A 26,528-nucleotide genomic window follows, 5' to 3' on the forward strand; every position below is an offset into this window, starting at 1 on the left:
GAAACATTTCAGGATTACTGGAACTGCCCTTGTATGGCTGATGTCATACCTGTCCGGTAGCTCCCACTGTGTTTTGTGTAGTGGGACTACCTCTGATCTTAGGGGCATGACATTTGGGGTTACACAGGGATCCGTTTAAGGCCCCCTGCTTTTTTCTCTTTACGTAGCACCTCTTGGGAATATACTGCAGCACTCTGGGATTGCCTTTCATTGCTATGCTGATGATACTCAATTGTATATGCCGATAACTGCTGGTAATCTTGTCCACATAAAATCTTTAGAAGACTGTCTTGCCGCAGTGAGAAGTTGGATGTCTAGTAACATTCTACTTTTAAACTCTGATAAGACTGAAATGATGATTCTTGGTCCAGCAAGACATCAGCATCAATTTGATCAGCTAGCACTTAGCTTAGGCTCGTGTGTTATACATCATACGGACAAAATGAGGAACCTTGGGGAAATTTTTGATCCTACGTTGTATTTTCACCTCTACATTAGAGATATTATGAGGACTGCTTTCTTCCATCTGCGAAATATAGCGAAGCTTCGTTCCATTCTATCTATGGCTGATGCTAAGACTCTGATCCATGCTTTTATTTCTTCCAAATTGAACTACTGCAATGCTTTGTTTTCTTGTTTCCCGCAGTCCAGCATTAGGGGTCTTCAACTGGCTCAAAATGCTGCTGCTAGATTTCTGACACGAAGCAGAAGGCTTGACCATATTACACCGGTTCTGGCATCCCTTCATTGGCTTTCGGTCTCTATGAGATCAGAATTTAAGGTGTTGTTGCTGTCCTACAAGATTCTTCACAGTCTGGCACCTTCCTACCTGGCTGACCTGGTTGAACCCTATGTACCGGCTCGGGCCCTGTGTTCACAGGGTGCAGGTCTGCTATGTGATCCTAGGGTAAATAAAAAGTCAGCAGGTTACAGAGAATTTTCATACCATGCCCCAGCTCTGTGGAATGATCTGCCCACCCAGATCCGGCAATCAGACTCTGTGGAGACTTTTAAATCTAGACTGAAGACACATTTTTTTGCTTTGTTTTATCACTAGTATTTTATGTTACTGCATGTCTTCTTTTATTATTTTTACTTATTTATGTTTTTATTCTTTTATTGTGTTTTTAATCTTTTAATTCATTTTGTTCTGCTTTTTAAATTATGTTTTGTGAAGTGCCTTGAGGTGACCTCATCGCGATTTGGCAGTATATAAATGACAAAATTTAATTTTGATTTGTTTTAGATCTTTGAGTTCAGCTCGTGAAAAACAGGAGCAAAGACGAAAGTGTTGCATTTATGTCTTTGTTCAGTGTAGTTAGACTGCCATGGCGACAATAAAATAACCCCTTCCCTGTCCACAAGGTAAAGAATAAAATGTTTCTTACCAGCCGCCCAGCTTCATTATTGTGTAGGTCAATAAGCGTCCTGATGTCGCTCTTGCCCCGTCTCCTCTTGGCATCCATAAACTGTTTTGACTTTTCATACCCAAACTCCACGTCATCTCCACAGCCGCCCCACTCCCACTTTACACCGTCCCCAGGGGAGGAAGATGAGGGCGGCCTTGGAGGTGCTCTATTCCTGGTTGCCTCGCAACCGCACTGCAGGAGGTCTCCCATACTGCAGGCCTGGGTAACAGCATGCGTCACGCCGGCCGCAGTGATGGCGTACACAAATGCTGTCTCTCGGATATCTGGAGGACAAGGCAGTGAGAGAGTGACTTTAGTATATTTAGGTTCATAGTATCATCTCATTTAGCTAAAGACAAATGCATAATAGCATCGTTAAGTCTGTAGTCCAAATGTAGCCACAGTGGGACCTCAACGTCTTGAGACCGGAACTGTGGTGTTTTGGTCAGTAAACGGGCTTATTTCTCCTCCAACAGGCATAGTTCATATCAGGAGGGACCAACTGTTATGACATCAATCTGCACACATCCTGGGTCTATATTTTAGTGTCCAGAATCATTAGGCAGAAGACAGCACAAAATATTTTAACTGCTGCACCTACATAATGTCCAGCGTATAACATCTACCAGCGAGGTGTCCTCTGGTGATGTGACGGGACTTCTGTGGTAAGTCTGAAATTGTGATGTACTTTTTTGGTATCACACTTATGGTCAGCCTTTGTTACAATCACAAAGGTTTGCAAGTGTTTCTCCTGACAAGGACCCCCCCATGTGCTTGTGTGTCACTACAGTAACAATGGTTACCTTCTGGAAGCACACACTGACATTGTCTGATAATATGTCATGATTTGGCATGTTGGGAAACCGCAGCACTTTATTTTGCCTTCGTTTCTCATATTTAAAATCACGTCTCCCATTTAATCACACTTATACTTAAAAAGAGAGAGAGAGAACACGACAGCAGGCAATATTACTACAATCACAAGTATCTGGATTTGATTTCAGCATGTTACAGGACTTTCTCATATCATGCTCGTTTTCTCTGGGATAAGCTGCCTGCTGACATGAGACACTATGATTGTCTGGAGTCATTTAGATCTGACAAAAAAGGACTTTTCTTTTTAGCTTTTCAAATGAGCTGCTGTGCATTAGTGGCCATTCTTGCACTTGACATTATTGTGACAGTTACAATTCAGACTCACTGGACTCTAATTCAGCTGTAATAAGGCCTATTCTGACAGGATTAGTTTTATATGGGGAGGCGAACTAATGTAATTTTTACCACAGGAAATCTGTAATATTTATGATCGGTTCACACGGGATAAGAATTCTCAGTATGAAAGACAAAGATGGGAGTGGCTTGTCAATAAATGGGCCTGACGTACCACCGCCACCCCTAAAGGGACTTAATCTGCTTTGTCTCTGTCCACCCTGTTGTAAATGGGAACCAGCATTGGCTGGAGAAGTAACCTACATAGCACTGGTGTCCAGTCCAGCGGGAGTCATAGACTCTCATTTGATTCACACGACACAATGAGGATATAAGCATCAATGGGACTCAAGGCCTAGTTGGAATTTACTTCTTTCTCTTTCTTCACTCTGACAGAATGAGTACATCTTGACAGCCACTAGATGGACAAAAGACAGACAGAAATCCATCTATCATCTTCTTAATTTATCTGTCCACTTCACAGTTTCACCTTTCATACAAGTATGAAACATATGTTTGTAATCCCAGTGACTTTGTATTTAATGTGTTGCTTTATTTATTAACCTGCATGCTGAAGAAGATGCACAGTGTTGCACTGACATGAACATGATCACACAATTTCAGAGAATGTAGATGTAATACGTGTAAACAGATTGATTCAGAAATTCTATGTAAATTAAACTGAAGTATGAATGTCAAATCTCTGCTGTTGCCGGGTTCAAGTGCCTCCATACTTGAGATAAGCCACAAACTAGAGACATTCGTCACAAAATGCCCCGTGTACAGTGCTATTTTCCATGTAAAGTGCAGTAATATGTACATGTGTGGGGTAGGTATTTGGTTAAACCCTCATGTGTTTGATGTAAACTGGGATACACGTGGAAAAATTGGAGATTGACATTATATTTATTTAGAGGATGTGGCCAACAGTGACCATAAAAAGTCGGTAGCCTTCGAACAAATGCAACTATTGGTAATTTTTTAAAAGTAGGTCAAGGCCACCGACCTTCAAACCCATGCAAAGTACTCCTCCAAGGCATGTACCCATCAAATATGAAGTTTCTGTGAGCAATAGGTGCTGAGCTACGTTGCGGCAAATTTGGCAGTTGTGACCACTGGTGACCTTGGAAAGTAGGTCAAGGTCACCGGCCTTCAAACCCATGCAAAGTACTCCTCCAAAGCATGTACCCACCAAATTTGAAGTTTCTGTGAGCAATAGGTGCTGAGGTACGTTACGGCAAATGATTTGGCAGTTGTGACCATTGGTGACCTTGGAAAGTAGGTCAAGGTCACCGGCCTTCAAACCCATGCAAAGTACTCCTCCAAAGCATGTACCCACCAAATATGAAGTTTTTGCGACAATAGGTGCCGAGCTATGTTGCGTGAATGAATTGCGGCTGGACGGATGGACGGAAGGACAGACAACCCGGATGCTATATGCTCCGCCTCGCTGGGCAAGCTCTGCGCGAGGCATAAAAACTCATTTTCCAGAGGGTATGATGTAAAATATACTGACATGTATATTCACACAGGATTTATACAACCTGAGGCACTGGAATCTTTAATGACATGGGAACATGCAACCGTATGAGCATCGTGTTCTTTATATTATCATATACCTATAAATGATACACCAATATGACTGGATAAAACACTAAAGAATACATAGCAATACACCCTTTTTTCAGACGGGTAATATTTTTCATACCACCCGAGTAATCAGCCAATCCAGACAGTGGAGCAGCACCAAGACGAAGAGGCGCGGTCAGAGGAACTGTGAAATACTGGTGAGTCACTATTAATAATTTCTTACGTGTCCAGCCTCGTAGGTTGATCGTTAAAATTAAATTTGTGAGTTCTAAAAGCCATCATAATTATTTATAGGAAAACGTTCTATTTTTTTTTCTACTAAGGTTTGAACTTTGAGTGTTTATACAGGAGAGAAAAAATGCTAATGCCTGTTTGAGAAAAGTGTATAAAGTGTGTAGTGAGGGGTTTTACAGCCTTAAAACATCTATAATAATTGTAAAAAATAACGCTGACTACTTTGCGAATTTCACCTATCACGGGTTATTTTTAGAATGTAACTCCCTTTCGCGGCCTCGCAGTTTCCCAGATTTTTTAGTGCAATTTTGCATGATTCCTTTTTTTTTTTTTTTTACAGTGCGTTGTTCTGCGTCCTTATCAGGCGGGCCGGTCAGCATCACCACGATTGCTCTCACTGCCTCCGATGCGCTTACTGAGTCTGCGGGCTCGGTAAGCACCACAGCAGGCCACTCACACTGCCCCCCTGTCTGCTGTGCCGAGCTGCATCCAACTCCAGCGACAGGTCCAAAGACTACGCTCGCTGTTTTGATGCACAGCGCCCACTGCATGGTCTCAGTAACCACAGCCGCAGAGCACCATGGCCATGACTTGGATTCTTTGCGGGTCCCGCATCCGTACCCCCGGAGGCAGTGAGCGAAGGGAGAGTATGCGCATTGTGTTCTGCGTGCATTTATCATTTATAGGTACATGATAAAATCATTATCAAGTTGTTTTCAGCCTCAGGGTGTATGGTTTTCTTCAGGGTGTATAAAGCCATATTCATTGGTGAACAACTTGATAACTGACAATATGCAGTTGTTTAATTGGTATCCCAGTGCAAACTATATATATATATATATATATATATATATATATATATATATATATATATATATATGTGTGTGTGTGTGTGTATGTATGATATGTACGATTATGTGCAGTTATATGTACAATTTGTACATGTTCAATATTGCCCCTCTATTTTGTCACGTAATAATTTCACAAGGACGGAGGTGATGGGAGAGGGGAGGTGATGGTCTAGTGGTTAAGGTGTTGGGCTTGAGTCCAGAAGATCATGGGTTCAATTCCCTGCCTGACTGGAAAATCACTCAGGGCCCTTGGGCAAGGCCTTTAATCCCCTATTGCTCCCAGTGTGTAGTGAGCGCCTTGTATGGCAGCACCCTGACATCGGGGTGAATGTGAGGCTTTGAGCGTCTGATGCAGATGGAAAATGCTATATAAATGCAGTCCATTTACCATTTCCATTTACAAGTAAATAAGCATTTATGCTTTATTGTGTTATCAGTGTATCACTGATATATTCATCTCTGTATGTTTATATTGATGTTGCAGAATAAACTCAGTCAATCGATCGTAAACAATATTTTATTCACATTTTAATGGCGTCTGCAGGAGGGCATGCATGTGCGCATACATGAGCCTTTTAAAAAATCCGAAGCTAGCTTTGATCGCATGTGATGTGCGTGCACGCTGATGTCCATGAGATGTCTTGCAAATCACTCCAGAGGTGTTATCAGGTTACAAAAGCAGCATTTTCAGTTTTAGAAGTGTTTATTTGTTACGTATTAGCTTTTACATAATATATGAGAAAGATGATAGATTTTTCCAGAAACGAAGCGGAGTTACCAGCTAATGAGACCAGCCAGTAACATCACCATGCTAACGTCCATGAGATGTCTTGTAAATCACTCCAGAGGTGTTATCAGGTTACAAAAACAACATTTTCAGTTATAGAAGTGTTTATTTTTCTCTAGCTTTTATGTAACGTATGAGAAACATGTTATATTTATCCAGAAACAAAGTGGTTTTGAAGCGCCATCTGTAATTGGCTGCCCCCCCCCAAAAAAACAAACAAAAAAACAATGGATTTGCATGATTCATAGCATAAAAATAGGAAACATAGGTCAAGGTTAGCTATCTTTGAGCTTGTCCAGGGTCTGTGTCCCAAGAATGTTCCCTGTGAATTTGAAGACCATGGCAGGAATAGGACTGGACTAGGGATGAACAGAGAGACAGGTGGACACAAAGCCTTCACAATACCCGATGGCCATATTTTGATGGCCTTGGGTAAAAATGACTGAAATGGTGCATTTGGACTGGACTAAAATCAATGATAAACTTTGGGAATTATTACATTACCCCAACTCCCCGTGTGAAACACATCCTAGCTTAAAAGGGTATAGGACAATAGTAAGGCAAAGGACTCTCCTTCTGACTTACTTATCCTTATCCTATACGAGGTCTGTCCGTAAAGTATCGTACCTTTTTATTTTTTTCAAAAACTATATGGATTTCATTCATATGTTTTTACGTCAGACATGCTTGAACCCTCGTGCGCATGCGTGAGTTTTTCCACGCCTGTCGGTGACGTCATTCGCCTGTGAGCACGCCTTGTGGAAGGAGTGGTCCCGCCCCCTCATCGGATTTTCATTGTCTGGAAATGGCGGAATGAAAAGGACTTTTTTTCCATCAGAATTTTTTCAGAAGCTGTTAGAGACTGGCACCTGGAAACCATTCGAAAAATTTATCTGGCTTTCAGTGAAAACTTTACGGGCTTCACAGAGAATAAGGACTTTAACTACAGGTTTAAGGACCCCTTTAAAGGACGGTCGGTGCGCCGCGCTGCAAGCTGCAACGATGCGGCACAAACCACTGGATCATTTCTAAGCTGATGGCTCTGTGGATACGAGACCGTCGTGTGCTCTTTCTCTGGTTATCACAAGACCTGGACATCAGCCATTTTCCGGCAGATTTCACTTTTAATCATCGCTGATGAAGCGAGACAAAGGAACACCTCCGTTCCGAGATAGACATGTCCCAACTTGTCCTCTAACACTCCGAAACGGAGGTGTTCCTTTGTCTCGCTTCATCAGCGAATCGGTCGTGACGCGCGAAGCCTCCGCGCGGCTTTCCATGACAAAATCTCTTGTTAAAAGTGAAATCTGCCAGAAAATGGCTGATGTCCAGGTCTTGTGATAACCAGAGAAAGAGCACACGACGGTCTCGTATCCACAGAGCCATCAGCTTAGAAATGATCCAGTGGTTTGTGCCGCATCGTCGCAGCTCGCAGCGCGGCGCACCGACTGTCCTTTAAAGGGGTCCTTAAACCTGTAGTTAAAGTCCTTATTCTCTGTGAAGCCCGTAAAATTTTCACTGAAAGCCAGATAAATTTTTCGAATGGTTTCCAGGTGCCAGTCTCTAACAGCTTCTGAAAAAATTCTGATGGAAAAAAAGTCCTTTTCATTCCGCCATTTCCAGACAATGAAAATACGACGAGGGGGCGGGACCACTCCTTCCACAAGGCGTGCTCACAGGCGAATGACGTCACCGACAGGCATGGAAAAACTCACGCATGCGCACGAGGGTTCAAGCATGTCTGACGTAAAAACATATGAATGAAATCCATATAGTTTTTGAAAAAAATAAAAAGGTACGATACTTTACGGACAGACCTTGTATATCCTACATAGTCCTTACAGCCCAATGGTGTTGATGCTCTTACCTAAATTCTGTAGCATGAAGTGGATTAGCATCTAAAACTACCCCTGGATGAGATACCTGTCCATTGCAGATTATTTCTCAATCAAGGCTCGGACCCTGAAATGCATTTACCGTGACCAAGACTAGAACTAAGATCTACATGTTTGTAGCCCAACTCCTTGTCTCACTGAGGTATCAGCTCTGACACTGCTATGCAAGATGGAATTTAAATTCAAATCCTGCTAAGATGTTTTATGTCTACCCTGGTATCCTCCCACTTGAAAAACATGAAAAACATTCTCAGGGAGGCATAAGGGAAACATCAAAATCATATGCCTAAACCATATCAACTGAACCTTTTCAATGCAGAGGACCCGTAGTTCCACATTATATCAATAGTCCTCTTCCTCTCCATCCTCTTTATTCGTCAGCTGCTTCCAATGTAAGGTCACTGGGAAAGCTGATTAACTTGTGTGCTCATCTTCAGGAGATGAACATATCAGACCTCTCTCCACCAAAAGCCCTTTCACCTGGGAAATATCTGGAGGTGGCCTTTTCCGATAGGACTGCCTTCAATTTTCACATTTATATTTCCAGTATTAACATTACATTTTTTTATAACTACAGCCATAACCGTGTCTGTCCATAGACTTCCAGAGACAAAGGGTCGACATATGTTGACAACAACATAAAGCCCACTAAGACATTGTGAGATTTTGGACTATATAAAACTGAACTGAAAGTGGTTTGGGGGGCTGATAGGGCAGCTGTTTGTCTCTCGCTTTCATTCATGCATACACACACAATCCACAGCTGTGGGTTTATTTCTGGCACATGGCTTAAACACTCCTGGCTACAGGAATGTCCAACCACGACTGCAAATTGATCATCTGTCCTCGCCTGTGGCTTCAACATAAGTCTCACTTTCATTTCAATGTAGCTTTATTCCCTGTGATTGCAGCTATTGTTATTTTATTCCTCTATCATGAAGGGAGCAGCTGTGAAACAATAAGCGCTACTGGCTTGGAACGACAGAATGTTTCTCTGATAATATTTCATTCATTCATTTTAGTTGTATTTTTGCAAGGAAATGTGCAAGATGTGTGAATTGTTGAGAATAATTTCAATGGAAGAATACTGCAGAGATATTGAGAAAGAAAAATGGAGAAAAAAGAATAAGTACTCAGCAAACCAATGTGTTTATGGAGCTGAAGTGAAAGATTTTTATTTCTGTGAGCTGGAAGCGGTGAGCGTGCCGTCGCTACCGCCAACACTGCCAACTCCATGTCGCATGATTCAGTGAATGGGATTCATTAGAAATGGTTACACACACAAGCACACAGTGAAAATGGGTGGCGTGCGACGGGACCTGCACAGACCAGCACAATGTGATATCAATACCAGCTGTAGACCCCAACACCCAGAAATGTCTCCAGTGCAAGGAATATTGTGCAATTTTCTGTGCAAATTGAGAAAAAAAGGATTAGTTTATTTAGGCCAACAACAAATAAGGCAAGTAGGCAGCGTGTCTAATATTTTGAGGGAGTCACTGGAATGACAATTAAATCAAAAGCATCTGTATAGTTTGTCATTATTTATGTTTCTTTACAAATGACTGTAATTGATGCTGTCTGATCAAAGTGTGAGACTTGTATGTACAGTTGTATGCATAAATTTGGGCACCCTTGTCATTTTATTGATTTGAATACATGTAACACTAATTATTAGAACACAAAATTGGTTTGGTAAGCTCATTGACCCTTGGCCTCCTTACACAGGTGAATACAATCATGAGAAAAGGTATTTAAGGTGGCCATTCGCAAATGTTTCCCCTCTTTGCATCTCTTGTAATGTGTGGCAACATGGGAGCCTCTAAACAACTCTCAAATGACCTGAAAACAAAGATTGCTCAACATCATGGTTTAGGGAAAGGATATAAAATCCTGTCTCAGAGATTTCAGCGCACTTTGCACAAGGACATGCTGTAATGCAGAGGATGCCTTTTCTGCGTACACGCCACAAACAGAGTCGCATGAGGTATGCTAAAGCACATTTGGGCAAGACAGCTTCATTTTGGAATAAGGTGCTGTGGACTGATGAAACTAAAATTGAGTTATTTGAACATAACAAAAGGCAGAAAAAGAACACAGCATTCCAAGAAAAAGACTTGCTACCTACAGTAAAATTTGGAGGTGGTTCCATTATGCTGTGTGGCTGTGTGGCCAGTGCAGGTACTGGGAATCTTGTTAAAGTTGAGGGTCACATGGATTCCAGTAAATATCAGCAGATTCTTGAGAACAATGTTCATGAATCAGTGACAAAGCTGAAGTTGTCCCGGGGCTGGACCTTTCAACAAGATGACCCTAAGCACTGCTCAAAATCTACTAAGGCATTCATGCAGAGGAACAAGTACAATGTTCTGGAAGGGTCATCTCAGTTCCCAGACATGAATAGTACTGAAAATCTGTGGTGTGATTCTAAGCAGGCTGTCCATGCTCAGAAACCAACAAACATGAGATGTTTTGTAAAGAAGAATGGTCCAAAATACCTTCAACCAGAACCCAGACTCTCATTGGAAGCTATACGAAGGGTTTAGAGGCTGTTATTTCTGCAAAAGGAGGATCTACTAAATATTGATGTATTTCTTCTGTTGGGGAGCCCAAATTTATGCACCTGCCTAATTTTGCTTAAAGAATTATTGCACACTTTCTGTAAGTCCTAGAAACTTCATTTCACTTCTAAAATATCACTGTGTTTGTCTGCTATATGATATATTTAACTGAAATTTCTGATCCAGACAACCAATGACTTATAAAGGAAAATCATGAAAATTATCAGGGGTGCCCAGACTTTTGCATACAACTGTATATTGTGAAACATTCAGTCGGGATGTTAAAAAAAAAACATCAGAAAACCAACCACAAGAATCTCAAAAGTTGTGAGATGATCATCATGAGAAGAAACCCATGGTATGCCCTAGCTCAGACAGAGGTGAAGCTGTGTGGTAAATTTTGAGAAAGTCTCTTCAAGTGGAAAGAAATGGGTTTTGATTTTTAAGCCCAATAACTGCAAGGGTTCTGGTAGGATTGTGATGATTATTAAATATGCACAGACAAGTACTGAGGTAAACCTATGTGCCAACTGTCAAGGAGGTGTGACTCTGGATGTCTGCACATCTGTCACTACTCTGCTAAGCAATGGCATAGGGACAGACAGTGCAGCATGCCATCGCATTGTGGCACAGGATATACAGTAGTGTTCAGAATAATAGAAGTGCTATGTGACTAAAAAGATTAATCCAGGTTTTGAGTATATTTCTTATTGTTACATGTGAAACGAGGATAGCAGGTATCATGGATCAGTTTGGATATGTCAGAATACTTGAAGAGGTCATGTTGCCTTATGCTGAAGAGGACATGCCCTTGAAATGGGTGTTTCAACAAGCCAACGACCCCAAGCACGCTAGTAAACGAGTAAAATCTTGGTTCCAAACCAAGAAAATTAATGCCTCACAGATGTGAAGAAATCATGAAAAACTGTGGTTATACCCATTGATCAGTTCCAGGATGATCAAAGACAGTCTGGAGTTACCTGTAAGTGCTGTGACAGTTAGAAGACGCCTGTGTGAAGCTAATTTATGTGCAAGAATCCCCCGCAAAGTCCCTCTGTTAAATAAAAGACGTGTAGAAGAGGTTACAATTTGCCAAAGAACACATCAACTGGCCTAAAGAGAAATGGAGGAATATTTTGTGGACTCATGAGAGTAAAATTGTTCTTTTTTGGGTCCAAGGGCCGAAGACAGTTTGTCAGATGACCCCCAAACTCTGAATTCAAGCCACAGTTCACAGTGAAGACAGTGAAGCATGGTGGTGCAAGCATTATGATATGGGCATGTTTCTCCTACTATGGTGTTGGGCCTATATATCGCATACCAGGTATCATGGATCAGTTTGGATATGTCAGAATACTTGAAGAGGTCATGTTGCCTTATGCTGAAGAGGACATGCCCTTAAAATGGGTGTTTCAACAAGCCAACGACCCGAAGCACACTAGTAAATGAGCAAAATCTTGGTTCCAAACCAAGAAAATTAATGCCTCGCAGATGTGAAGAAATCATGAAAAACTGTGGTTATACAACTAAATACTAGTTTAGTGATTCACAGGATTGCTAAAAAAGCAGTTTGAACATAATAGTTTTGAGTTTGTAGCGTCAACAGCAGATGCTACTATTATTGTGAACACCCCTTTTTCTACTTTTTTTAATAATAGCCCAATTTCATAGCCTTAAGAGTGTGCATATCATGAATGCTTATTATTCTGAACATTACTGTACAGACCATGTCTAGACTGACTTACATTATCATAGTGAATCACACGTTTACGCACACTGTGCGCACTGCGCACAACACATCATGCATGTTACACAGCTGATTCATTACCGTATAGCCTTGAAGCAAAACTATCTCTGCCATGGTTTCCCACTTGGTGAAACAGTTAAGTGCAATATATTCCAAAATGGTGCGTTTTTTTGAATAGGCTAAATCTACAATAATAGATACTCAGTTAAAAAAAATAATGTCATGTCTGTTGGGGTATTTCAGAAGATGCTATGCAGTGATGAATGCTGGATAAATTAATGCTGCCTCCATGTCAACCAATGACATTCTCAAGGTTGGGCATTACCCCAGCGCCCCCTGGTGGCCATTTGTGGTCGGTGAAAACATCGACGAATTCAGCCAAATATTTTCAGGAAACTTTGGGTACCTTAATAATCTGACTGTGGTGGGTTGCCATGCCCCTTCCCTGTTTGATCACTGCTGTGTGCCAGTTTTACGAGAGTCCTGTTTTTCACATGTTACATGGTTTCCATTAGTATGGAAGATCTTTAAATAAAGTGTAAAAAACCCCAATAATATCTCTCTTCTGTCTTGTCATGCTATAGGCTTCATTTTATTATCATCTCTTCTTGCCTTAAGGTTTATCATGTAGGGGTGCACTCATGACTTTGCAAGAGAAATGATTTTGTAGTCTTTTCAGCAGCGCCATTAATTAGACAGCTCCTCCCCTGCTTTCTGATGCGATGATGAGGTATGTTGGCTGCAGATGGATGTGCATGTGATTCAGAGCTGGGGCATTACAGCTAGACTCTTGACCTCCTAAAATATTTCTAATACAATACCGAAATTTATTTATTTGATTGTAAAATCAATAGAACTCATAGTGTGGGTGGGTGCATGCATGTGCATGATTGCACACGTACGCCTAATAACTAGTAACATGCACGTAGGGCCCGTCAATATATCTTGCAATGGGACACGTGCTGAGATTGCTACAGCCTCTGCTGCTAACGGGAATCGTTAAGCAAAAAGGCTATTGATATCGGTGGATTGAATTTCTTAACGATACTCAAAAAGAACCGGTTCTCGATACCCAACCCTACAGAGGAATGTTGTAAGTTCATGTCCTTCAAAACACGGTATGTGTTTTCCAGCTGGGATGTCCAGGAGCAGCAGCTGTGAGCAGACATGCCCCCCCCGTCCAGTGCCCAGACCAACGTGTCACTCTCTGTGTTATGTGGTCATTCATTTTTATTTGTTATGTAATTGCATATGTAGGTATTGTTGTAAGCATTTATATACCTGCCCTGGCAGTGGTTTCTGTGTTTTTAATGTGTGCACTGAGCTGCCATCCAGCTGTCAGTGTGCTGGGATCAGCTGACAGGCACCTCCCTCTGCAGTGTATGTGAAGGGGCCCTAAACAAAATATGGAATTTATAAACTTAGGAATAAGCGTAAATATACACAAAGCTCGGACCGCATATCTAGTGGCAGAACAGGAGAACTGCACGAGCATGCCACCTTATCCACATATGTTCCTTGTTTACTCAAATAAGTACACAATTAGTAATTATGTTGTTATAAAAAGATGTGTAGCCTCATTGGTGACACACATACAAATGACAGCTGTGTGAATGAAACAGTAATGTTTGACATCATTACTTAATTAAAAAATGTTTAATTTTAAAAAAACCTTTACCATCGACAAGCATGTCGATCTTTTACTACTAAATCAAAGTTCCCTGTTGAAATTTGATATTAAACATGGTCCCACGTTATTTTTGGTTCTCAAACTTCTTTAAGAAATATTTTATCTTAATAAAGATGGCAAAGTGGTGACATCACAGGAGCTCAAAGGACTCTGAGACAACTGTAATGATAAATAATTGTCTATTTATTCTAATTGGAACCTTTTATGATTTGTGGGCAATATGATTGCGAAAGATTGTTAAAATTACATCCAAAAGTGATGTTTCTGTCTAAATTATGAAACAACACAACACTATGAATAAATGATCATCAAGAAAATTACTGGAGGACACGCTGTTGCCACCTAGTGGTGCATTATTTTATTTGTTATTCACATTTTTCTTCTTTCTGCTGTGCCCATTAGGGATACTACCTTTTAATTTGTCTTCCTCCAACACAATTTCCAGTATCATGTTCAGATGGTTAGGTCAGTGAGGTGAACTCACCTTCTATCTGTCTTTAAAAATGTTCACCCATGAACCCATGTTTATACTCTTATGCAAAACCCGTTTGAATATGGGCAAGGTTGCATAGCACTCTTGGGTAGAAATAAATTCTTACCATTTGTAAAGGGCCTTTCACATTGATCACTTCAGGCCAATCTGTCAACGCTTCCCAATCCGTCGGATGCATTTCCAACGCGTCGTTAACGTCAGAAGCTTCACTTTGTAAGTGGCAAGGGGGCAGAGATTGCTACGTCACACTCTGGCTGTTTCCACAACCTGAAAAAAGTTCAGCGATCGCCATCTTGAATTTGCGTCGCCTGAACCATAAAAAAGCTTTAAAAAATTTTTTTGCCAGCTTGCACTCGGCCGAGACGGACGCACTTTTCTCTTCTCCCTCCCTCCTTATCTTTCCTGCTTCTGTGGCGTGTTGTCTGTGAGGCTGTAGCTTTGCTCTTCTGGAAAACAACAAAAATGGATCTGTTAAAGTGGTCTTTGAATGCAATTGACACTATTTTTTCTACAAGACATTCGGGGGCGGAGGACCCGACCTGTCCTGCTGGGACGCATGTGATGGGTTATGTGATGGACTCGTGGAGGAGATGGCAGGTCATGTGCCTTTACATGCTTTCTGTGGAGGACGTCAAAGATGTGTATATATTTGGCTTGGTGGTCACCGGCTTTCTGCTGTGTGGAGCGGGCATGGTGCTGGTTTACCGGAAAATCAAGAAAGTGGAGGCAGCTTTGATTGGGCCGTCCAGACTGCCCTACATGATTGATTCGATTGGGAAGGCAGTGGCTGCGCAGTCGGCGGGTGTTAACCGCACGCTGGAAAACATCTCGGGCAGGATTGCAGCTCTGGAAACCCGCTTTGGCCATCTGTAAAGACCACATTCTACATTCAGATGCATTGAGAGCCACTCTGTTCTCAGAACTGTGGAATCTTTCAGGCGTCTGCTAATCTGGATATTCATTTGGCCTCCCCAAAACACAGCTGCACTCCAAGGCCGCTGTGATAAAAAACCTCCTCAAGAAGATCAACACTTAAGCCTCGCTCCCTGGTCATCCCCCTCCCCTCAGCTTCTCCAGCTCTGACGTTGACTGTGGACAGTGGACTGCTCAGGGCTGAGCCCCTCCCCCTCCAGGATTGTCGGACAAGGCCGTTGACGATGCCTAATAGGCTGCCTCCTGAGTGTTTCGATAAACTGGACCTTCAAATCTCGGTTGTTGTCCTGCGTCTTTGTCTGTGTGATTATTGTTTTTCTGTGCTGATGGGGTTTTTTTTCCTCATTGCTGCTGTGTAACGCAGTGGCTATGAGGGTTGTTTTTCTCCTTTTTCCCTCGTGTGTGCTTTTTTAATATGTGTTTATGTACCGGGCCAGCCTATGTGTGTTGTGTGTCGTTTGTTATGGGTCGGTCTTGGTTTGCTCAGCCCTGCTGTTGACCAAGGCAGGGATGTACATCTGGAGCTGGTCCCTGGGCGCCTAATGGCGACTTCTGCTCCTACTGGCAATTAGGATGGGTTAAATGCAGTAGACACATTTCATTGTGCATGGAACATGTTCTTTTGTGCATATGACAATAAAATTATTTTGAATCCTTTGAATCCTTTTGAAAAAAACAGCAGTAGAAGCTTTTTTTCAGCTACTTTTCAGAGTGACGCAGACCAAGGGAGGACTGACGACTCGGTGGGATATCAATCGAACCGCGACAGCGGGCCGACCCGCACGGAGAAGCCGGCCTTCAGGCATCATTCCTGGGCAGACCGAGGCAGGCAGCCGGGTGGATGGAGCAAACCCACTCAGTCTGAAATCTCCCACTTTTTGGATATATGCAAAGTCCCAGTTTGCCCAACGGAGTTTAGTTCTGCAGCTTTATCAAGGTGAGAATAATATAAAAATAAAACGTGACGTTTTCAATGCTGTGAAGGTTTAATGATCAGTTAAAGTTAGCTTAGCCTTTTAGCACAGTTGATCTGAGTGAATGCTTTAATTTGTAAATGGTTCAGTATTTTTTATTTTTACCAAATATAGCTACAGCTTTTTTCGGAGACCACAAAAGCTCAACTTTAAATAACTTTTTTTTTCAGGTGTTTTTTTTCCATCGTTTTTGTTCCTTTTTGATATATAAACTGTTTAGTGTTTCTTTATATTTAAAGAAATATTTTTATTTGTCCCAATCCGGAACATTTGCTGTGCAGACAACCTAATTACATTGATGAGCTGAACACCATGAAGTCCAGTCGAAAGAAAACATCTCTGCGCTTCAGCAACACCACCAGTGTTCAAAGCTGCAGAAGAGACCTTCATCTGGTCCCAAGAATTCAGCATAACATCACCTGCTTCTAAATAAAAGGCTCTTTCAACAGCAACTATTTTATTCTTTTTTAAAAAGCTGTTTCATTTTATATTTTAACAATAAATGAACGGATCATTAAAAATGTCCACAAATCAAAGTCAAAAGACATTTGCACAGGTAGAAGCTCTCCACTTATTGTGTTCAAATTCATATTTTAGAAATGACTCTGTACTGATAACAATATTAAAGGCAATTACATATTTTGATGAAATTACAAGTTGAAATGACTTGTAACCTCATGATTCATCATGAGGTTTATGTCACAGAAATCCTACTTTACAATCACACTGCAGTCATTGTTAAATTATTTACTGTTGCATTTATAATAAACATTTGTATTTATTTACAGTGTCTGTTTTTCTGGTTGAAATGAGATATAAATAATCGACCAGACTTACAAAATGTACAAATTTTCATGTTATTTTATTTGTCTAAAAATAAATGTCCGAGGTTCCTTATGTTAAACAAGAAATTACCTAATCTGAAATAACAGGTGGTTTTAATTTACAGATGACAGGTTTCTAAAGAACCATTTATTGATTTATTTAGCTATTTTAATTAAAAGTGTTCTAAACTTTTTTTTAACAGTAATCAGAAATTTTGAGGTAACAAACAACAACAACAAAAAACATTTCCAAGGATTTTTCTTCAGAAAACTGCTCTATAAATGAACAGTCCTGTGATGTTTCTGTTTTGTACAGATCAGTGGTTTCTGCACCAATCCATTTTGTACAGATCAGTGGTTTCTGCCACTAGTCTTCCGTGTTTTGGCCCGACGCGTCGTTCCTATTGGACAGCGCGAAGGTACGTCACAGCTCAGAGAATCTAAAGTTCGATTGGGTTGAACTCTGACCGCATCAGCCTGCCAACAAGCGGCAATGCGCGCTCCCGTCAGAAGCATCGCTTTAGCTCGGCTTTTGACGTGACGCTTCTGACGCATCTAAAAAGCAACGTGTCTCACTGAAAATAATGCTTTTTAGACCGATTTTTGATGCATTTGAACAAGCGAGATTTATCAACAGTTGACACTTATACCCCCGTCACACATAGCCAGAATGAAGCCGAATGGCATCAGAATGACAATTTAGCCCACATCCGAAAAGTGTACAGCTGCAGTTCAAAAACGTTCTGACAGCCATCTGTCAGCCATCAGAATCCATACAGTTGGTCCCAATCAGCTGGCAGTGCAAAGTGTGTTGCATATGTTCAAAACCTTCCGGGCACCATTGAGATGGGACACCTATCCGACGGCGGTCCATGTGCAATCTAAGCAACATATGACCACAATTTACATATTCTAATGGCAGAAACACAGGATCCAAAATGATTTGAGCACGTACGAGGGAACCTCGAGATGGAACTGGCACAACAAAGCCTGCCAGTATGACCTGCACGTGCCACATATAATAATGTCCACCTCCAATGTCCCCCCCCCCCCCCCCGAGCACAAAGGAACTGTTGATATGTATGTGGCATGCTTCATCATGTACAGTGAATGTGAACAGCAGCTATCAAACCAAAAGCACCATGCGCTACCATGCGCACGACGCCGCAAATCTGAACAGTCTGTTATATCCACAATAGACCTTAAAGTACAGATATTTGTCCATTTCTTCCCATGGGCACCATAAATAAAGTGAACTGCAGTCTCCATAATATTTGTATATAACACAGACAGCTGCACCTCTCCATGGTCTCATGCGCAGTAACGCGGCATTGCACACATCAGGCTCGGAGCTGAACAGATCTCACCGCTGTAATATATCATCACCTAACTCTGTAGGGATATGATGTGGAACTGTTGTGCCAGGCTGTGACAGCATTAATAAACATGAATCTCACCTCCAACAATGGCCCAGGAGTGTTTCAAATCAAATCAAATCAAATCAATTTTATTTATATAGCGCCAAATCACAACAAACAGTTGCCCCAAGGCACTTTATATTGTAAGGCAAAAGCCACACAATAATTACAGAAAAACCCCAACGGTCAAAACGAACCCCTATGAGCAAGCACTTGGCGACAGTGGGAAGGAAAAACTCCCTTTTAACAGGAAGAAACCTCCAGCAGAACCAGGCTCAGGGAGGGGCAGTCTTCTGCTGGGACTGGTTGGGGCTGAGGGGAGAGAATCAGGAAAAAGACATGCTGTGGAAGAGAGCAGAGATCAATCACCAATGATTAAAAGCAGAGTGGTGCATACAGAGCAAAAAGAGGTGAATAAAAAGAAACACTGGGTGCATCATGGGAAACCCCCCAGCAGTCTAAGTCTATAGCAGCATAACTAGGGGGTGGTTCAGGGTCACCTGATACAGCCCTAACTATAATCTTTTTCAAAAAAGAAAGTTTTAAGCTTAAAGTAGTTTTAAGCTAAAAGTAGAGAGGGTGTCTGTCTCCCTAATCAGAATTTGGAGCTGGTTCCACAGGAGAGGAGCCTGAAAGCTGAAGGCTCCGCCTCCCATTCTACTCGTACAAACCCTAGGAACTACAAGTCAGCCTGCAGTCTGAGAGCGAAGCGCTCTATTGGGGTGATATGGTACTAAGAGGTCCCTAAGATAAGATGGGACCTGATTATTCAAAACTTTATAAGTAAGAAGAAGAATTTTAAATTCTATTCTGGAATTAACAGGGAGCCAATGAAGAGAGGCCAATATGAGTGAAATATGCTCTCTCCTTCTAGTCCCTGTCAGCACTCTAGCTGCAGCATTTTGAATTAACTGAAGGCTTTTCAGGGAACTTTTAGGACAACCTGATAATAATGAATTACAGTAGTCCAGCCTAGAAGAAATAAATGCATGAATTAGCTTTTCAGCATCACTCTGAGACAAGACCTTTCTAATAACCTTTCTTTCTAATAACACTGCCTAAGGGAAGCATGTATAATGTGAATAAAATTGGTCCTAGCACAGAACCTTGTGGAACTCCATAATTAACCTTAGTCTGTGAAGAAGACTCCCCATTTACATGAACAAATTGTAATCTATTAGATAAATATAATTCAAACCACTGCAGCGCAGTGCCTTTAATACCTTCACAGAGCAGATGTGGACGTGGAGCCGAGACTGCAGCCTGTGGTTAAAATCCTCTCACCCCGCTGCTGTGTGCTGTAATCAACCATGCAAAAATAAATCCCATGTGATAATCCAACCATCGCAGTGTTCAAAGTTCAATCAATCAATCAATCAATTTTTTTTATATAGCGCCAAATCACAACAAACAGTTGCCCCAAGGCGCTTTATATTGTAAGGCAAGGCCATACAATAATTATGTAAAACCCCAACGGTCAAAACGACCCCCTGTGAGCAAGCACTTGGCTACAGTGGGAAGGAAAAACTCCCTTTTAACAGGAAGAAACCTCCAGCAGAACCAGGCTCAGGGAGGGGCAGTCTTCTGCTGGGACTGGTTGGGGCTGAGGGAGAGAACCAGGAAAAAGACATGCTGTGGAGGGGAGCAGAGATCGATCACTAATGATTAAATGCAGAGTGGTGCATACAGAGCAAAAAGAGAAAGAAACAGTGCATCATGGGAACCCCCCAGCAGTCTACGTCTATAGCAGCATAACTAAGGGATGGTTCAGCGTCACCTGATCCAGCCCTAACTATAAGCTTTAGCAAAAAGGAAAGTTTTAAGCCTAATCTTAAAAGTAGAGAGGGTGTCTGTCTCCCTGATCTGAATTGGGAGCTGGTTCCACAGGAGAGGAGCCTGAAAGCTGAAGGCTCTGCCTCCCATTCTACTCTTACAAACCCTAGGAACTACAAGTAAGCCTGCAGTCTGAGAGCGAAGCGCTCTATTGGGGTGATATGGTACTACGAGGTCCCTAAGATAAGATGGGACCTGATTATTCAAAACCTTGTAAGTAAGAAGAAGAATTTTAAATTCTATTCTAGAATTAACAGGAAGCCAATGAAGAGAGGCCAATATGGGTGAGATATGCTCTCTCCTTCTAGTCCCCGTCAGTACTCTAGCTGCAGCATTTTGAATTAACCGAAGGCTTTTTAGGGAACTTTTAGGACAACCTGATAATAATGAATTACAATAGTCCAGCCTAGAGGAAATAAATGCATGAATTAGTTTTTCAGCATCACTCTGAGACAAGACCTTTCTGATTTTAGAGATATTGCGTAAATGCAAAAAAGCAGTCCTACATATTTGTTTAATATGCGCTTTGAATGACATATCCTGATCAAAAATGACTCCAAGATTTCTCACAGTATTACTAGAGGTCAGGGTAATGCCATCCACAGTAAGGATCTGGTTAGACACCATGTTTCTAAGATTTGTGGGGCCAAGTACAATAACTTCAGTTTTATCTGAGTTTAAAAGCAGGAAATTAGAGGTCATCCATGTCTTTATGTCTGTAAGACAATCCTGCAGTTTAGCTAATTGGTGTGTGTCCTCTGGCTTCATGGATAGATAAAGCTGGGTATCATCTGCGTAACAATGAAAATTTAAGCAATACCGTCTAATAATACTGCCTAAGGGAAGCATGTATAAAGTGAATAAAATTGGTCCTAGCACAGAACCTTGTGGAACTCCATAATTAACCTTAATCTGTGAAGAAGATTCCCCATTTACATGAACAAATTGTAATCTATTAGATAAATATGATTCAAACCAAGCACAGAGATGAGTCCACTGTCTGAGGCCATAAGAAGATCATTTGTAACCTTCACTAATGCTGTTTCTGTACTATGATGAATTCTAAAACCTGACTGAAACTCTTCAAATAGACCATTCCTCTGCAGATGATCAGTTAGCTGTTTTACAACTACCCTTTCAAGAATTTTTGAGAGAAAAGGAAGGTTGGAGATTGGCCTATAATTAGCTAAGATAGCTGGGTCAAGTGATGGCTTTTTAAGTAATGGTTTAATTACTGCCACCTTAAAAGCCTGTGGTACATAGCCAACTAACAAAGATAGATTGATCATATTTAAGATCGAAGCATTAAATAATGGTAGGGCTTCCTTGAGCAGCCTGGTAGGAATGGGGTCTAATAAACATGTTGATGGTTTGGATGAAGTAACTAATGAAAATAACTCAGACAGAACAATCGGAGAGAAAGAGTCTAACCAAATACCGGCATCACTGAAAGCAGCCAAAGATAACGATACGTCTTTGGGATGGTTATGAGTAATTTTTTCTCTAATAGTTAAAATTTTGTTAGCAAAGAAAGTCATGAAGTCATTACTAGTTAAAGTTAATGGAATACTCAGCTCAATAGAGCTCTGACTCTTTGTCAGCCTGGCTACAGTGCTGAAAAGAAACCTGGGGTTGTTCTTATTTTCTTCAATTAGTGATGAGTAGAAAGATGTCCTAGCTTTACGGAGGGCTTTTTATAGAGCAACAGACTCTTTTTCCAGGCTAAGTGAAGATCTTCTAAATTAGTGAGACGCCATTTCCTCTCCAACTTACGGGTTATCTGCTTTAAGCTACGAGTTTGTGAGTTATACCACGGAGTCAGGCACTTCTGATTTAAAGCTCTCTTTTTTAGAGGAGCTACAGCATCCAAAGTTGTCTTCAATGAGGATGTAAAACTATTGACGAGATACTCTATCTCATTTACAGAGTTTAGGTAGCTACTCTGCACTGTGTTGGTATATGGCATTAGAGAACATAAAGAAGGAATCATATCCTTAAACCTAGTTACAGCACTTTGTGAAAGACTTCTAGTGTAATGAAACTTATTCCCCACTGCTGGGTAGTCCATCAGAGTAAATGTAAATGTTATTAAGAAATGATCAGACAGAAGGGAGTTTTCAGGGAATACTGTTAAGTCTTCTATTTCCATACCATAAGTCAGAACAAGATCTAAGAAATGATTAAAGTGGTGGGACGACTCATTTACTTTTGGAGCAAAGCCAATAGAGTCTAATAATAGATTAAATGCAGTGTTGAGGCTGTCATTCTCAGCATCTGTGTGGATGTTAAAATCGCCCACTATAATTATCTTATCTGAGCTAAGCACTAAGTCAGACAAAAGGTCTGAAAATTCACAGAGAAACTCACAGTAACGACCAGGTGGACGATAGATAATAACAAATAAAACTGTTTTTTGGGACTTCCAATTTGGATGGACAAGACTAAGAGTCAAGCTTTCAAATGAATTAAAGCTCTGTCTGGGTTTTTGATTAATTAATAAGCTGGAATGGAAGATTGCTGCTAATCCTCCGCCCCGGCCCGTGCTACGAGCATTCTGACAGTTAGTGTGACTCGGGGGTGTTGACTCATTTAAACTAACATATTCATCCTGCTGTAACCAGGTTTCTGTAAGGCAGAATAAATCAATATGTTGCTCAATTATTATATCATTTACCAACAGGGACTTAGAAGAGAGAGACCTAATGTTTAATAGACCACATTTAACTGTTTTAGTCTGTGGTGCAGTTGAAGGTGCTATATTATTTTTTCTTTTTGAATTTTTATGCTTAAATAGATTTTTGCTGGTTATTGGTAGTCTGGGAGCAGGCACTGTCTCTACAGGGATGGGGTAATGAGGGGATGGCAGGGGGAGAGAAGCTGCAGAGAGGTGTGTAAGACTACAACTCTGCTTCCTGGTCCCAACCCTGGATAGTCACGGTTTGGAGGATTTAAGAAAATTGGCCAGATTTCTAGAAATGAGAGCTGCTCCATCCAAAGTGGGATGGATGCCGTCTCTCCTAACAAGACCAGGTTTTCCCCAGAAGCTTTGCCAATTATCTATGAAGCCCACCTCATTTTTTGGACACCACTCAGACAGCCAGCAATTCAAGGAGAACATGCGGCTAAACATGTCACTCCCGGTCTGATTGGGGAGGGGCCCAGAGAAAACTACAGAGTCCGACATTGTTTTTGCAAAGTTACACACCGATTTAATGTTAATTTTAGTGACCTCCGATTGGCGTAAGCGGGTGTCATTACTGCCGACGTGAATTACAATCTTACCAAATTTACGCTTAGCCTTAGCCAGCAGTTTCAAATTTCCTTCAATGTCGCCTGCTCTGGCCCCCGGAAGACAATTGACTATGGTTGCTGGTGTCGCTAACTTCACATTTCGCAAAACAGAGTCGCCAATAACCAGAGTTTGATCCTCGGCGGGTGTGTCGTCGAGTGGAGAAAAACGGTTAGAGATGTGAACGGGTTGGCGGTGTACACGGGGCTTCTGTTTAGGGCTACGCTTCCTCCTCACAGTCACCCAGTCGGCCTGCTTTCCCGGCTGCTCGGGATCTGCCAGGGGGTAACTAACGGCGGCTAAGCTACCTTGGTCCGCACCGACTACAGGGGCCTGGCTAGCTGTAGAATTTTCCACGGTGCGGAGCCGAGTCTCCAATTCGCCCAGCCTGGCCTCCAAAGCTACGAATAAGCTACACTTATTACAAGTACCGTTCCTGCTAAAGGAGGCCGAGGAATAACTAAACATTTCACACCCAGAGCAGAAAAGTGCGGGAGAGACAGGAGAAGCTGCCATGCTAAATCGGCTAAGAGCTAGTAGCTATTCTAAGCTAGCGGATTCCTAAAAACACGCAAAGTGAATAATGTGTAAATAATTTAGAGGTGATTCAGCAGAAGGAGTGCTTTAGTTAAGGCACGTAAAGATTACACTGGGAAACAAATCGTAATCTAGATAACTAGATCAATCTAACTGCGCAGATTAAACAGCTAACAGATACAGAAAAACACCGCTGTGCTCCGGAACAGGAAGTGATACAATACCGCAGTGAGAGCCAACCACCAGTAGAGGCAAGCAAGAGTCAGTCTGTCAACCATCTAAAGTTGCGTTGTGCTGCTGAAGTGAGCCAAAACACACACAAAAAGCAGTGTGCAGTAGCTGGCAATGGCACGTATGTGCACTCCCCTCACACACATAGCTGATCATTCAGCCGTTATGAACACACACACACACCCAGCGATCATGTTATGAGTCTAGCACCTCTGCTCTACGCACACGCGCACATAAGGTCAGTAGCGCTGGGAAGTGGAGGACGAGCGCAGATGTGATTGCATGGTTGAGTGAGTGACCGCACCATGCTGGCTTTGACACATATGGCGTGAGTCTGGTCCATGCGTTGGTTGTACTCCGATGTCCAGTATCAGCAGGGACTGTGCAAAGGGAGGACAAAAGCACTGCCTCCCACTCCGGTCCCGTGTTTGCCATCCAGACGTTTGGGCATCGGACAGTCTTCGGCACCTTTTATGGCCATCTGATGGCGGTCTGTGTCATCTACCTGTTGTCTACATGCACTTTGGATGCCATCGTGCAGGTGTGAATGAAATACCCTGGATGAATTCTGCCACTGCTGACCACGACTCTTTTCCTCCCGACTGTATCGGATTATGGCAATATTTGCCGTGTCAGCCTAGTTCCTGCACATTCTTGCAATGTGTGATGGGGGCTTCAGCATTCTCCAAATTCAGTGTGGCAGCTTATTGTACCGTACTACAGTGCAGCTCACAGTGTAGCGGCTTAACGTACCGTACTACAGTGCAGCTCACAGTGTGGCGGCTTATTGTACCGTACTACGGTGCAGCTCACAGTGTGGGGCTTATGGTACTGTACTACGGTGCAGCTCAGGGTGTGGGGGCTTATCGTACTGTACTATGGTGCAGCTTGTGGTGTGGTGGCTTATCATACCATACTACGGTGCAGCTTGTGGTGTGGTGGCTTATCATACCATACTATGGTGCAGCTCACAGTGTGAGGCTTATCGTACCATACTAAGGTGCAGCTCACAGTGTGGCGGCGTATTGTATCATACTACGGTGCAGCTCACAGTGTGGGGGCTTATCGTACCATACTACGGTGCAGCTCATGGTGTGGCGGCTTATCGTACCATACTACAGTGCAGCTCACAGTGTGGTGGCTTGTCGTACCATACAATGGTGCAGCTCACAGTGTGGCGGCGTATTGTACCGTACTACGGTGCAGCTCACAGTGTGGTAGCTTATCATACCATACTACAGTGCAGCTCACAGTGTGGGGGCTTATCATACCATACTACAGTGCAGCTCACAGTGTGGAGGCTTATCATACCATACTATGGTGCAGCTCACAGTGTGGCGGCATATTGTACCGTACTACGGTGCAGCTCACAGTGTGGTAGCTTATCGTACCGTACTATGGTGCAACTCACAGTGTGGTGGCGTATTGTACCGTACTACGGTGCAGCTCACAGTGTGGCGGCTTGTTGTACCATACTATGGTGCAGCTCACAGTGTGGCGGCGTATTGTACCGTACTACGGTGCAGCTCACAGTGTGGTAGCTTATCATACCATACTACAGTGCAGCTCACAGTGTGGGGCTTATCATACCATACTACAATGCAGCTCACAGTGTGGGGGCTTATCATACCATACTATGGTGCAGCTCACAGTGTGGCAGCGTATTGTACCGTACTACAGTGCAGCTCACAGTGTGGTAGCTTATCGTACCGTACTATGGTGCAGCTCATGGTGCGGGGGCTTATTGTACCATACTACACATTAATGGTAGCTCAGAAAGGGAAACATTGGACATGAAGGAAAATCCTTCTGGTTTGATGTGTTTAAGGAAATGTCCTTAAACATGTGCATACATCATAACTGTCATGTGCAAGCAGACCTGTTGGGCTCTTGAAACCAGAGGTTGACGAGTTCATTAATTCAGGTGTTTCATGAAACATATATAAGACATGCAAGCATCTGCTATTGTGGCCCGAGGTGCATCAGTTTATGTGCTTGATCACACCTCTCTCTTACATGGTTT

The 26,528-nt window shown here is 42.2% G+C and overlaps 1 protein-coding gene across 1 annotated transcript in view; it reads right to left on the minus strand.

The window, feature by feature from the left end:
• The window catches only part of wnt6b (wingless-type MMTV integration site family, member 6b), a 155,965-nt gene that overhangs the window by 4,517 nt on the left and 124,920 nt on the right, over positions 1-26,528 (minus strand). Inside the window, exon 3 of the mRNA XM_034186682.1 lies at positions 1,389-1,693. Within this exon, the coding sequence (XP_034042573.1) occupies positions 1,389-1,693 (305 nt within the window). The remainder of the gene's footprint in view (positions 1-1,388; positions 1,694-26,528) is intronic.

The sequence above is a fragment of the Thalassophryne amazonica genome, chromosome 14 (assembly GCF_902500255.1).
Source record: "Thalassophryne amazonica chromosome 14, fThaAma1.1, whole genome shotgun sequence".
In the NCBI taxonomy this organism is placed as follows: domain Eukaryota; kingdom Metazoa; phylum Chordata; class Actinopteri; order Batrachoidiformes; family Batrachoididae; genus Thalassophryne; species Thalassophryne amazonica.